Source organism: Vombatus ursinus, unplaced genomic scaffold (assembly GCF_900497805.2).
Source record: "Vombatus ursinus unplaced genomic scaffold, bare-nosed wombat genome assembly UNPS02005459.1, whole genome shotgun sequence".
Taxonomy (NCBI): Eukaryota; Metazoa; Chordata; class Mammalia; order Diprotodontia; family Vombatidae; genus Vombatus; species Vombatus ursinus.
In genome coordinates, this window is record NW_020945237.1 from 14,533,734 (window position 1) to 14,549,139 (window position 15,406).

Below are 15,406 nucleotides of genomic sequence, written 5' to 3' on the forward strand. Positions count from 1 at the left end.
TATTTATTTAACTTAGATATTGAGTACATCATGGGAAATGCCAAGCCAGAATTAAGGGTTCTGGGGAAAATATCAACAATCTAGGATATATAGATGATATCACTCTGATGGCAGAAAGTGAAGATGAATTAAGAAGCCTCTTAAGGAAGAAGAAAGAGGAGAGTGTAAAAGCTGGCTTGAAGCTTAACATTAAAAAAAAAAAAGCTAAGATCATGGCAATTGGTCCCGTCACTTCCTGGCAAACAGATGGAGAAGATATAGAAGCAGTGTCAGATTTCATATTCTCGAGATCAAGGATCACTGCAGATAGCTACCACAGCTATCTGCTGTTTTAAAATGCTATTTTAATCTGCTATTTTAAAATGAAATTTTAAAAAATGTGTATTCCTTGGATAGAAAGCTATAGCAAATTGGACAGTGTACCAAAAAGCAGAGAGATCACCTTGCTGACAAAGTTCCATATAGTCAAAGCATGGTTTTTCAAGTAGTAATGTATGGCTGTAAGAGTTGGACCATAAGGAAAATTAAGCACCATAGAATCGACATTTTTGAATTATGGTGCTAGAAAAGAACTTTGAGAGTCCCTTGGACAGCAAGGAGATGAGATCAGTCAATGCTTCAAGGAATTACTGGAAGGTCAAATACTGAAGCTAAAACTTAAAAACTTTGGCCACATAAAGAGAAGATGGGACTCACTGGAAAAGACCCTGATGTTTGAAAAGATTGAAGGCAAAAAAGGAAAAGGGGACAGTAGAGTATGAGAAGGATAGATAGTGTCATGGAAGCAATGAAGATGAGCTGGACAGACTTTGGGAGATGGTGGAGGATAGAAGGGCCTGGTGTGGCAATGGTCCATGGGGTCATGAAGTGTCTGACATGACCTAACAACTGGACAACAAATCCAAGAAGATGGGTTGTATCCCACCCTCCTCATAGTAGCCAGTCATGCTCCAACACAGCTTCACCCTCTCACCCATTACCATCCAACACTCCTCAATCCCTTTACTTCCACAATGCTTCTAATTGCCTAGGTTAACTCCTCAGTCTCTGTCAGCCTTCACAATCAATCTATTGCAAAGTCTTGCTGATTCTACGCCACTCCTCTCATAGCCATCCTTTTTTGTTCCTCCTATGTAGCAACCACTCTTGTTTAGGCCCTCATCATCTTTCCCTGGAATATTATTATAGTCTCCTTATGTTCTCTCTTCTTTCAAATCTTTCCCCAATCCAATCCATCATCCACACAGCTGCCAAATTAATAGTCCTTAGGCACAGGTCTGATCATGTCATTCACCTAATCAATAATCTCCAGTAGCTCCTTACTAACTCTGATTTAAACAATTATTTCATCTTTAGCTCATCCTTTTAAAAAATTATTTTTGTGTAACTTTTAGAATCAACATAATTGTATCATAGTATCTATATTTAATTTATATACATATATGTATGTTATATATAGAGTATGTTTTCAAATCTTTTTTTACTAATGGGAGCATGTGATCAAAATAGTTTGGAGACCACTAATTTAGAGTACCAGCAATTAACTTGATGTTTAAAGATTATCTAAAATCTGTGTAAAATCTGTCTAAAATCTTTTCTTCCCTTTTCCCTTCCCTCTCTGCCATGATCACTATGGACAGTCACATAGGATTGAGGTTTTGTCTTTTCTTTTTTTCCTATTCTGTCATAACTACCACCTGTAGTGATTGAATATCCAGCTTTCTGATGATAAGCCCTTCCTTACTTAGCTAGGCTTACTCTCAGATAGCAGACATGACTTGTTCTTATTGCTGTGCTCTGGGCCTTTGAATACACAGTCAAATATGCTATGTAAGTTTAGCTTTCATAATAAAAATGTTTTATGCAATAATTCAAATCACCTAAAATTATTTTAAATATATTTCTATGATTTTTGTTAATTTTTAAAGTCTTTTCTCATCAAATGAGAGACCTAAGTAACCTGGCTGGCGATTAGGTAACTAGGTAATACGATTTTTTCATTTTTAAAGATATATTTCTATCTTGAAGAAAATTACATTTTAGCAACTAAGGGAATTATGGAGGAGAAAGACTAACCATTTGTGATCACCTGAACTACCTTTACTTAGTTCTCTCTGGTCAGTAAAATCCCACTTCTACTTGTGAACAGCTAAGACCAAAGCAACAACAGAGCTCTGGTCCCCATTCCAAACTGCCAGACCCTTGATGGAATTAATGGAAGTCATAGAGATACCATAAATAGGGACATCCTTTAGGAGAGGGTGAGAAGTGAAGAAATTCTTACATAATTCTATTGATGCTTGAGTAAAGCTCTTGAAATGTCTCTACTTAGGTAGTAGCATAAGTACAAAGTTAGGATACCCTGACTTTTAGGTCCCTTCTGGACCAGTAACTGCATTCTGAAGAGTATAACTGCCCACTGATATAAATACAGTTTTCTTCTATTAAGCCCTGTCTTCAGCTAAATGAAGAAAAGGAGTAAGGTAGAAAAAAAAAACTACCCTTCACTGTTCTTCCATTTCCTTTATAGTAAATAAGAACTGAATAGAATGAAGTTAGGAAAAAAGATGTCACTTTCTCCTATTATTTCTTTTGTTTAGGAGGTAGGTGGCTAAAGGGAAGAGGTCAGGATATGATGCTGCCCACAACAGTAAATTTAGAGATGGTGTGTGGGAGAGAGAGGCTCAAAAAAGTATTCTAGGGCATCTATGGATTAACTCCTTCACTGTTCCATGTGATTGAGAATGAGGTAGATGGGGGAGGGAAATATAGGGAAAGAATAAATACTTAAGAATAGCATGGGGGAAAGCACACAAAAATGAGGGAATTTTAAACTAACATTTATATCTTATAAACTTTTCAAAAATTTACTATATAAACTGAATGGTTTAGATATACAATTTAGATATTACAATGAGTAGTTTTGTCAGGAATCAATCAGATGTTAACTTTCTAACATTAAAAATTTTATTATTGACCCCATACTTCCTTACTAGGATTTGCTACCTATAAAGATGCTGCCCACGAAGAGCTTGTAATTTACATGGCATTGAATACTTCTGGCATGCTTTCATAGCCGTGAACTGTCTTAATTCTCCAAAAGCCCTATGAAGTCTGCAGTGTTATTCCTGTTTTTCAGATGAAGGTGAAAAAGAGTAATTTAAGTGACTTTCCTAAGATCCTATAGTGAATGTTAAAAATCTGGACTAGAAACTGTTAACTTCAAAAGCAATGCTTTTTTTAGAATGGAACACTGCTTTCCATATAGGAAACCCGCATGGTGATTGCTGTTCAGCTTCCCTTTAAAGAGCGCAGGATGTGGGGCAGCAAGGTGGCACGGTGGATAGAGCTCCAGCCTTGGAGTCAGGAGAATCTGAGTTCAAATCTGGCCTCAGACACTCGACACTTACTAGCTGTGTGACCATGGGCAAGTCATTTTACCCCGATTGCCTCACCAAAAAAGCAAGAAAAAAAAAGCAGAGGATGCCTGTTTTTGGTGTTGTGTCTCCATTCTTTGTATTGCTAGTAGTATAGAAAATTTATAGAATATGTTGAAATATGTATGAAAGCAAACAGTGATGGACCCAGAAAAATGGAAAGAGTAACAAAGAAAAAGAATAAGAGGAGAAAACTCTAAACCGATGGTAACATTTGAAAGGGAGCAGAGGAAAGATGTGTGAAATAAAAGCGAAGAAGACTGAAGATAAAATATGAATTCTCTAACAGTCTTATTTATGTTCATGTTAGGTGAGGAAAATAAAGCAACTCTTCTTGAGCTTGGAGCTGTGGAACCTTTAACTAAATTGCTTACACATGAAGACAAAATTGTGAGAAGAAATGCCACCATGGTATTTGGAATTCTAGCTTCTAATAGTAAGGATCTATTTTTCAACTATGTTAAGTCCTATGTAATGCATTCTCATTTTATTTTTATTTTGAAAGAACCTCCTTCAAAAAGTCTTTTAAGGCTTAAATCATCACTATATACATATAACATGTAGTGATAGCTAGGATAATGTCTCCTGGTACTGGAGGAAGGAGGAGGAGAAACATAATTTCTAATTTCCTGAATTGAAGGAAAATCACAATCTTGAATTATGCTGTTTTGTATACTCTTTGCCTCTATTGCACTTTTTTTTCCCCTTGAGGGCTGTTCACCCATAGGGAGAAAAATAACCCACAAGCCAAGGGCCAAATAAATGATGTCTATTTTTAGTTTGTTTTTCCTTTTTTTATAGTGATTTATTAATGCATGTATTGTAGGATGGGGTAGGGGCTAGAACTGTGGTTGGTTTCCCTAGCAGAGCAAACTCTCTCTACCAATGTAGGTCAGTCCCTTCTCCGCAACTTACAATCTTGGTGGGTTGCCTCGAACATCGAGAGGCTTAAGTGACTTGACCAGGGTCACATAGACAGTGTCAGTGGTAGGCCTTGCACCCAAGTCTTCCTGGCTTTGAGGCTGGCTTTCTTCCTATTGTACTATATGCTGTCATACTTTCAAAAAGTTCAATATGTGTACATCCCAATTCCAAAACAAAAAATTTAGAGGGTGATTATTAACATGATCGAGCTGCTAGGTGGCACCATAGTGCTTAGAGTACTGGGCCTGGAGTCAGGAAAACCTCTTCCTGAGTTCAAATCTGGCCTCAGACATTTACTAGCTGTGGTGACCTGGGCAAGTCACTTAACTCTGTTTGTCTCAGTTTCCAAATCTGTAAAACGACCTGGAGAAGGAAATGGCAAACCACTCCAGTATCTTTGCCAAGAAAATCCCAAATGGGGTCATGAAGAGTCAGACATGACTGAAATGACTGAGCAACAAATATTAACATGATCAAAGGATGCAGCATGGCATTCCTTTATGTAGTAAACTCTTTAAGCATATTAAATTGGATTTATACACAACTTTTGAAGGAAACATATGTGACTTTAGAGAATGATCTGGTCAGAGTGGAGGACCCAGAGCATATATTTCCCAATGACTCTGCTTCCAGAATGAAAGGATGTGTATAAATGGTTAAGGATTCCAACAGAAGGTCTTGTTTTACCACAGACTTATAGTTCCTTCTCTGTGGTTGGTAAAATTACAACCTTTATTAGTGGTTATCTCCCTGTAAAAATGGGTGATCTCTAAAAGCCCCTGACTACTTGTAGACATGAGACTTCCTCAGTAAATTGTCATATAAATAGCATTATCAATAAGACCCCTTCCAAGTTGACTCCAGGCAGGTCTACTGTCAAGGAGGCTTGAGATTCCTTTCCAACCAGGGATTTCCTAATCTCTCGGAGAAGTCCATTTCTGGTGTGCTAATGGTCATTGTCCCTTCTGTCATGGTTCTGGCCATTTCAAGAGCCACCGTCTTTGAGCATTGATCAAGGATAGCTTGAGGCATCTGTGTGCAGAGAATGATGCTTTTTTGTCCATTAGTCCATTTTTGTCCATTAGTTTCCCACAGAGCAGAAATTAATCCCTTCTTAAACCCTAAAATTACATCAGCATACATATTTAAACAACTTGTAATTGGGAAACCAATTATCAGTGCCAATCACGTGCTACATTTTCGTGTCTGAATTTAACATAAAAATCACACTCCAGCACTTTATGGGACTTCCCCTTTCCATTAATTCTTCACCCAGAAATCCAAGCTAAGTATTGTTGTTGTTCAGTCGTGTCCAACTCTTTGTAGCCCTTTTTGGGGGGTGATTCTTGGCAAAGTTACTTGAGTGGTTTACCATTTCCCTCTCTAGATCATTTTGCAGATGAGGAAACTGAGGAAAACAGGATTAAGTGACTTGCCCAGGGTCACACAGCTACTACGAGTCTGAGGTAGGATTTGAACTCAGGTCTTCTTGACTCCAGGTCCTGCATTTTATCCACTGCTTCTCCTAGCTGCCCAAATTAAGTAAATATCTATATAAAAGCCCTATCTTAAGTTTTCTTCTACAGTTTCACTGCCCCATCTCAGAAGGTCAGATTTACTTTCAGCTCAGGCATCATCTTATCCTTGGGCCAACCCCCATATACACATGCTTCCTGCTTCATATCTTCCTTTTCCTTTCATATTTAATATTTTTTATTACCCGTCACTGGCAGAAGTATAGTCAATGATCCTCTCCTTAAGGTATATTTTTCTCAAAATAATATTTAACTAATCCCCTTATGGATTTAAAAATAAATGCCTTTTTTTTAAACAAACAGAAGCTAAAGCAAAGCGCCTCTGAATATTATAATATTGTTTCCTCTTTACATTTGCAAATGTTCAATTTGTGGCTTTCCTCTTTTTCTTTTTAAACAAAGTATATGATATTCCTATTTTCCCATGTCATGGTCTTACCCAGGTTTAGGATGTACATGATGCTAAAGAATAAGTTAGGCAATTTTTTTTATGTAAAATGTTTTAAGTTAAAATGTTAGTAAGCCTATGTCATAGAAAATTTACAAGTATTTTCTAATTTTGTAATTATATTTGTTTCCGTATTAAATAAAAACCATAGAATTTCCATTATATTGCATAAAGCTTGGCATCCTCTTTATGCTTTGCTATTTTATTTCTCTTTAATAACAGATCATGAATAATTTTTATTCTCTCTTTGTAGGTGATGTTAAAAAGTTGTTAAGGGAATTAGACATCCTGAATTCGGTTATTGCTCAGCTGGCGCCAGAAGGTAACTTTGTTTGGTGTTTGTAAAAAATGAAACTGTTGCCACCCAGTGGGAAAAACAATTTATGAAAAATTGATAACAAAAACCGCAAATCAAAGTTCAATTTTACACTTAAATAAAGGGAAGAGGGGGCTCTAATAGGCACTTAGATCTATTTTTTTTTAAACTTTAGATTTAATGTTTAGAGGACAAATGGCAAGTACATCAATGACTGACACGAGTGGAGGGGAATTTGTTTTTCCTGTTGTTAAAAAAACAAAAGAAACCATGAAAGCACTTGTTGTGTATTGTTTCAATAGTGTAAGGCATGCTTTGATCTAAGCAATGCATTTTCAATAAACTTAAGATTTGTGGTGGTTTGCCTTTTCAACTATCTTTAGTAGTTGAACAAATAAACACATACCATAATTTCGTTATTTGTTTCTGATACACAGAAGAAGTCATAATCCATGAATTTGCCAGCCTTTGCCTCGCAAAAATGTCTGTGGAATATACCAGTAAAGTGCAAATATTTGAGTATGGGGGCATGGAACCTCTCATCAGACTGCTTGGGAGCCCAGACCCTGATGTTAAGAAGAACTCTATTGAATGTATTTACAACCTGGTACAGGTAATGTGCTTCTCAACTGTATTTTAATAAGAAAAAAGTTAATTATAAGAATTTATAAAGAGAAACTTAAAATGATCCATTTTAGGACATTACTCATTATCTGTCATTTATCAAGGCAGATCAACAGACTTTATTTCAGAGAGTTCTTTGTTTCCATGTTTCATAAGTCATTATACTTCCAGTCTAGATTTGTTTTTAAAATATGCTTAGATTTTAAAGAATAGTAGTGTAAATTCAAGTATTTGCCTTTGGGAACATTTTATCTCTTCTGTTTGTTTGGTTTTTTTAGGTAGTTGGGGTTAAGTGACTTGCCCAGGGTCAGACAGCTAGTAAGGGTCAAGTGTTTAGTCTGGTCTGAGGTCAGATTTGAACTCAGGTCCTCCTGACTTCAGGGCTGGTGCTGCATCCACTGCCCCCATTTTATCTCTTCTGGATCTAGAGATCTAAAGGTCTAGAGGTCTATAAAATAAAGAAAATCCTTTCAGGTTTACAGTTCTGTGTTTCTACAACTAACCGATGAGTAGATAAATGGCCAATAATATGCAGACCTGAATATCATAGACTGAGCATGATCAGTACTTTGTTCATTGCATGAGATAGTTGATCAAGATATCCACAGACAAGAACATACTTCTGGACTGAGTACATTGAATGTGAATTCTGCTCATAGTGCCATAGTGCCAAGATTCCATATTTTTTTTTCACTTGGTGATCTCATCAACTCCTGTGGTTTCAATATCACCTCTGTGCAGATGATGCTCATCTCCAACTGCCTAACTGGATGTCTTGTAGACATCTTAAACTCACCATGTCCAAAACTTTAACCCTACTACTGTTGAGAGATTGCTGTCCTCCCAGTCATCCAGGCTCTAAATCTAGGTGTCGTCTTGGACTCCTCACTCTCTCCCTTAGCCCTCCTATCTAATAGGTTGTCAAGTGCTGGTGATTCTGCCTTTGAAACATCTCCCTAGAACAACGCCTTTGCTCTTCTGACACTGCCACCCCCAATGTGGGCCCTCATCACCTCATGCCTTGGCCATTGAGATAGCCTTGCTGGTTGGTCTCCCTGCCTCAAAGCTTTGCCCACTCCTATCTGTCCTCTACTCTACTCAGCTGTCAAACTGATCTTCCTGAGATGAAGATCTGGCCATACCGCACTCCATCCTCATTCAGTAAACCCCAGTGACTCCTTTTCACTTCTGGGATCAAATATGAAATTCTTTGACTTTTCAAGCCCCTCATAACCTAGCCCCAGGAATGTGCTGGTAAATGTTTAATAAACTGCTCTTGAGGAGATTGGAGGGAATGTATCCATGACACACTTTTAAGTTTAATCTTTGTTTTTGATGTTTTCTCTATCACTTCCTTAAGTCTAGACAATCAACAAAATAATAAATCAAGCCCCGATTTGTAGCATTTGCTAATTTCTGAGGTATAAATATTTACACTGAAAATTTAACAGTTGGCTCCAGCCCACCTCTGCCTGGCCCCTTCCTGTTTTTCCAGTCTTCTTACACCTTCCTCTCTCCTTCCACACACTCTTCTACACTGGCCTCCTTCCTATTCTCACATGAACTTCCGTCTCTGGACTCCATGCATTTTTAAAGGCATTTTTCCACACCTGGAATGTTTTCCCTCCTAATCTCTACCACCTGGCTTCCCTGACTTTCTTCAAGTCTTAGCTAAAGTCCCACCTTCTGCAAGAAACCTTCCCAATCCTCCTTAATCTTAGAACCTTCCCTCTGAAACTACCCCTAATTTATCCAGGTATATAGTTGTTTGCATATTATCTCCCCATTATACAAGTTCCTTGAGAGCAGGGCCTAGGTTTTTTGTTTCATTTTTGTTTTCTGCCTTTCCTTGTATTCTCAGTGCTTAGAACAGTGGCTGGCACATAGTAGGCACTTAAAAACGCTAGTTGAGTGACTGCTTATGTACTTTAAATCTGTAACAGAGACACAACACTACTCCAAGGAAGAAGCCTGCTGATCCTCTCAATGGCCTGGCTGGCTTGCTGTGTCTTTGAGAACAGATCCTTGTCCTTTTGTCCCTTGTATGGCTAACTTCTTAGCCTCTTATCCTTTCTCTGGACATCTCTCTGGGAAAGTTCCTACAAAGGCTCATGCGTGTGCAGTCATATACATCCTAAAACATCCCCATATAAGCCTTATCAGTCTCCATACTCAGTCCATACATTTGTGTCCTTTCCATTCTCTTCTTCACTGCCGCCTCCTTTCCTTCCATCCCTTTCCCGCCCCTCTTTCTGTACTCTGTTTCTACTTGCTTTTGGGATTTTTTCCCTGTCTCCCTTTCCACTTCTCTTTCCTTTTGCCTCTTTTTTAGTTCCCTTTATCATTATCTTTTTGAACCATTTTCGTCTTGGTTTCTCAAGCACATGGTGCCCTCTCCTGCAAGCCTCCTTACTGGCTCAGACTCTAGCTGCAGCCCTTCTATCTATGTCCTTTGCAAAGCCCTGTGCTGCAGATCACTCTCTTCTCTTCCCTCCCTCCCACTCTCCAAAGCTCCCAGCCCCTCAGCATAGTTCGGTTGACTATTGCCCTTACTATTGCCTTTTCCCTTCCATAAATGTTTACTTGCTAAGCCCATCAAACCACTAAATTTAATTTGGCTAAATTTAAGGTAGTATCTCACAGAAACTTTTGTGGAAAGGCTCTTTCTTTAAGTCAACCATTCAGGATGGACCTAGCAGAAGACAGCAGATTTTGCAGCCCAAGTACCCAGACAGGGCAAACCCCCTTCCTCCCAAACTCCCACTCCCTTCCCTTCTGAAACTGGACCTTCTCCTCCTCCTTTCATCAACTTCTTATCTGAAACTTAAGTCCTAGGTTACTTTGTCAGAGTCTCATTCGTCCATGAAAGGGAAAGTCCACCCAAGACAAGAGTGACTCAGGGCTTTAGTGTTCTCCCTATATTGGCTTTTATCATCTGGAGACTAGAATATTTGTTTGCCAGCTGTGGATTCTTAGAACACCTTGGTACTCCTTGCTGGAGTACCTCTGGGTGAAGTATTCAGATGGACTCGAGAGCAATGCCCTGCCCTGCCAACTCCTCTACTTGTTTTCCTCCAGAAATGGTTGGTTTGACCATGTAAAAGTAATATTAATTAGTAATTTATATGGATTTCTTACCATTTGTGCTTAACCACTATGCAACACTGTAATGATTATATGATTAAATATATCAAACTGACTGCTATAAAATTTTAAGTATAATGCCAAACTATGTTTAATGTTCATATTTGTTGCAAGTAAAGCATGTTCATGCATTCGTAACTTATTCTCTGTATCTCTACAATATAGCTTTAAGGAACATTGCTTCTTGGGCCCTTGTTGATTTAAACATCAATCTTGGGTTTTTGGCCTTTACACCAGTCCCAGAATCTGGAGTTAACCCGCCCTTCCAACGTCATTTGGTTTGCCCTTTGACCAGTAACCACTGTGCATGGATCACCTTGGGATACATTTCATATGAAATGACTTCATCCAATCACCTGATTTAAAATACACTTCTATGATGTAGCATTGATGGGATGAAGGAGAGAGTTATCCTAGGCAAAGAGAGAGTACTCCATATTTTGACTAGCTCCAGAGTGATGGAAGCCTAAGAAAAAGAGATAGACGTTTAGTGGGAACAAGAAAGCAAAGGCATGAGAGGAGGAGAAGAGTGACTAATGCCCGAAGCTGGAAAAAAACTTAATTTTTATCTCCTTTTATCATCCTAAAAATGTTACCATGCTTCCTATCCTCTTCCCTAGAATGTTTATTTGGACTCTCTATCATACAACCATAACTAGCAATTCTGACAATTTGGGCAGGGGCCACAAAATTTGCCCCTAGGAGAAGCAGCACAGAAAGTTCCCTCAAACCAACACTTTAGACAAATTCAGTTAAAGGAGCAAGAGGCGGGGGGAGAGAAATAATGGTTACCAGTTAACAATGTCCAGTAGAGGTAAGAGATGCTGGGACACTATCTTGTATAGGTTATGGAGACAGAGACCTTGAGAGATACCCCGCCCCCATGCACACACGCATCCTCTCACGGATGGAAACCTTAGGACAGCTGAAGGCTGCTTGAAGCTCACCTGTGGTATGATTTTAGGATGGGGAAAAAAGTGGGCCATCTCATACCTTCCTATTTTAAGTAATTGTTCTTGCTAACTGGGTACTAATTTTAGATTTTCCTACCTCATTAAGGAGTATAGGTGCTGACAGTACCCTCTAAATGTCGATGTCCTGGGATGAAACCCTAATCACCTTGCCCTAGTTAAGGCTTTGCCACCATGTGACTTTTCCCAGTCTTTTTCTTCCTTCCCTGGCAGAAACTCCCAGGAAATATCCCTTTCCCAATTCCTGTCTAGTGACTACCAAGATTACGTCATTTCTAGGAGACCCAGACACTCCCCAAAGAACTTTTCCCTATTCAGAGTCCCCAAAGACCCTAGTCCCACCATGTTTACCCCTACTATCTTCACCTATCGATGAGAAAAGAAATTATTTTCATAACTGACATTGCTGAAAATCAGTTTAGTTGATAGCAGAAATCTGACAATGTCTATTTATCTTTAAGAAGCTTTTTAGCTGGGGCAGCTAGGTGGCGCAGTGGATAAAGCACTGGCCCTAGAGTCAGGAGGACCTGAGTTCAAATCCGACCTGAGACACTTGAAACTTACTAGTTGTGTGACTCTGGGCAAGTCACTTGACCCCAATTGCCAAAAAAACAAAAAAAGAAGAAGCTTTTTAGCATCAATAGTGAATATAAGCAAGGTGAAGAACACTTACCTTTTTTTTTTCTTTTAGGCAATTAGGGTTAAAGTGACTTGCCCGGGGTCACACATCTAGTAAGTGTCAAGTGTTTGGTCTGAGGCCGGATTTGAACGCAGGTCCTCCTGACTTCAGGGCCAGTGCTCTGTCTACTGCACCACCTAGCCCCTTACACTTACCTTTTATAGAGAAATTCTTGGTGTACCCAAAAGGAGCTCTATAGTTAGCTATAAAAATTTCTCCTTACCCTCATACTATACCTAATAAATGTTTATGGAATTCATTTGACTACACAGATAATATATTTATATGGACCCTCATGTAAAAGCATATGCATTGGTGGTTGAGCTGATCAGACCCTCTCCCCCATTAACTATTTGGTAGGGGGAGGAAATCATCCCTAGGTTTAGAAGGTAAAACTTCTATTATTCTGAAGCAGCTGAATGCCCTCTTTAAAACCTGGTAGTTCCCTGGAACTGATAGAGGCCCTTGCTACCTCATCCTGTCCCCCACCTCTATCCAAAGCAGTCATCTTGGGAGAGAATTTATAAAAAACATATCCATTATAAGGAGTCTGTCATAGTATACGTTCCACATATCAGCGTTAGAGCTCTGACCTACTCTACTGAGCATGCAGATGGGCAGATCAATAAAAGCAGGTCACATTTATGTGATACTTTTAGGTTTATAAAATGTTTTCCTAACAACAACAACCCTTAGTGCAAATAATGTTACTCCCATTTTACAAATAAGGAAATTGAGGCACTGAGAAGTTAAATTCTTGCCTGTGATTGTACAGCCAGCAAATATCTGAGGCAGGATACGGTGTCTCCTAATGCCAACATTCTATCTCCTACCCTCTGTCTCTTCTCAATTAAGAAATATATTTAATGGGTTGTTAACTGCTGCATATAGGCATTAGGGTAATTTTAAGAATGTCTTCATTTCTCAGCCTCTTCTTAAATGTAACATCAAATTGATTCTTCATTGAGACCAAGAAAATGAAAAAGTCTAAAATCTTTCCTGTGTCATTTTGGGTGATTTATTTAACCTCTTCAGGCTTTACTTTATTCATAAAAGAAGATATGACTCTTCCAGCTTGGATATTCCATAATTCCATGACTATGAAAATTATAAACTATGAGTCATTTTTAACATTATAAGGGTTCATAATCTATAGAACATGGTTTCCTAATTGAATTACATTTTAAATATACAGACCAAATTTTACCAAGTTGAGAGGCAATACGTTACAATTGAAAAAACAGTAGACTTGGTGTCAAAAGGCCTGGGCCTGTCACTTACTCCCTTCTACGACTTTGGGGAAGTCACTTAAACTTTTAGAGGCTTCAGTTTCCCCAACTATAAAACGAGGGGACTGGATCCAATGGCTTCTGGGGTCCCTTTGATGCCTCAATCTATGATCTGTGAACTATAAATATTGATGAATTTTGATTATTTGAATTTATATATGAATTATTTGAATATTGATAAATTTTGCTGAATAAAAAATAGGTGAAAGCAGAAACAGAACCAGATCAAGTACTGTTTACACCCCTCCGGTTGCCCCCCGCAAATTAAAAGAGGTTATTCATTAAAAAAAATACTGCAATTTCACTGAATTTTAAGTGAATGAGTCATTTTAAGCTAGAGTTTAGAAATCTTTTCTTTTAAACAGATTATTTTAATTGAATTTGTAATAGAATTTGCTATACTATAAAAATGCTTTAAGTAACACAAACGGTCATGGAATATGTGGTCTCCCCTAGCCCTGATAAGGTATGCAGGTTTTAATGAATCTTTTAGTTCTATAAAATTATTGGTACATATTTAAATTATAACTCATTTTAGAAGGAGAGTTAAAAGTATCAAAATGGTCATTTGTTGCTGTGTGTTAAAAAAACAAACAAACCAAAATGTCTTCACTATTGCCTTGTTTTTCTGCATTACTTATGGTGTCATTTATTTATTCATTCATTCATTCATTCATTCATTCATTTATCCATTTATTTGTTTATTTATTTATTTTGTATTCCCTGGCAGGACTTTAAGTGTCGTTTGGCAATTCCGGAATTCAACGCAGTCCCTGCTATATTAGACCTCTTGAAGTCCGAATATCCAGTTATTCAACTGCTGGCTCTCAAGACCTTGGGCGTTATTACCAATGATAGAGAAAGCAGAGTAATGCTGAGAGACTGTCAAGGACTAGACCAACTTCTTAAAATTCTTGAAACTAAGGTACTTAAAAAATGTGACTGCTGTTATTTCCACTTAAATCCTCCTTAAAACCACTCTGCTCTGGACAGGTTTCTATAGCAAGCCTCCCCCTAAACTGATAAAACTGTAGATCCAGACTCCCTCCAAGTTAGTATAATGTCTTTAGTACCTTTTCTCGAAGGTGGGGCTCCAGAATGGGTCCAAATCCACTCAAAACCATGGCTCATTGATCTGCATGATGTATTTACTTTGTCTCTGGTGACCCATAGGACACGATGAAATAAGGTGGTAAGAAAAGGTATAATAGGACATTCCTTCCTTAGTGGGAATGCACATGGGGATCACACAGGAGGGGCAGAAACATGAAGAACACAGGTACAACTGACGGCCCGATGCTGTAATCACTGATAGCTCTTCTACTCTCACTGGGCCTGCTCCTGAGGCTCTGCTCCACCCATCCCGGCTCCATTACCCCTTTCCTAGTGACTGGCAGCTCCATCTTAGTGACTCCCAGGCTTATCTTTCTGGAGCCATTGCCTGACTGTAGCAGCTTCAGTCCGACAGAAGTAAGGGAAGACAACAGCTCTCTTCTCAAAGCCGACACATGGAGCTAACAAAAGTCAGGCTGAGAGGTCTCCGGCCAGGGCGTTTTTTCTTTTCAATCTATATAACAGAAAACAAAGTAAACTGTCTCACTTAGGGTTTGCTATTTCCACAGTCCTCTCCAGCTCATCATCAGGTAAGCTGAGGAGGGATGTTCTGATGCCTGCTCTGACCCCATGTTGCCCAGTTTATTATGCGTACCTGTCAGGAACAAAGCCTAACTGATTTTTTGCTCTGGATTTGGGCCAGGTCTTTTTTCACATCTTTTACTGCTCATAATATTAACTTAGATTCTTATAGAACTTTTAAGGTTGGTAAAGTGATTTAATATATTATCTCATTTTATTCTCAACAACCCTGGGTGGTTTGTTGAGTAAGTGCTACAAAGCACTTCAATGGCTCTATGATCCCATCACATTAGGGACTCTTTCTAACTGTGCAGGTCACAATTCAGGTAGTTCATTCGCAGGTCAGGAAACTGAGGTTTGAAGATGTTAAATAATGTCAAAGGCATAATGAAAACTTGGGTCTC

At 38.6% G+C, this 15,406-nt stretch overlaps 1 protein-coding gene across 1 annotated transcript in view; it reads left to right on the forward strand.

Annotated features, from left to right (window-relative positions):
• Positions 1 to 15,406, forward strand: part of ARMC3 (armadillo repeat containing 3) — a 129,808-nt gene that overhangs the window by 22,112 nt on the left and 92,290 nt on the right. The window contains exons 4-7 of the mRNA XM_027847901.1: positions 3,748 to 3,873; positions 6,598 to 6,666; positions 7,098 to 7,273; positions 14,098 to 14,292. Coding sequence (XP_027703702.1) covers positions 3,748 to 3,873; positions 6,598 to 6,666; positions 7,098 to 7,273; positions 14,098 to 14,292 — 566 coding nt within the window. The remainder of the gene's footprint in view (positions 1 to 3,747; positions 3,874 to 6,597; positions 6,667 to 7,097; positions 7,274 to 14,097; positions 14,293 to 15,406) is intronic.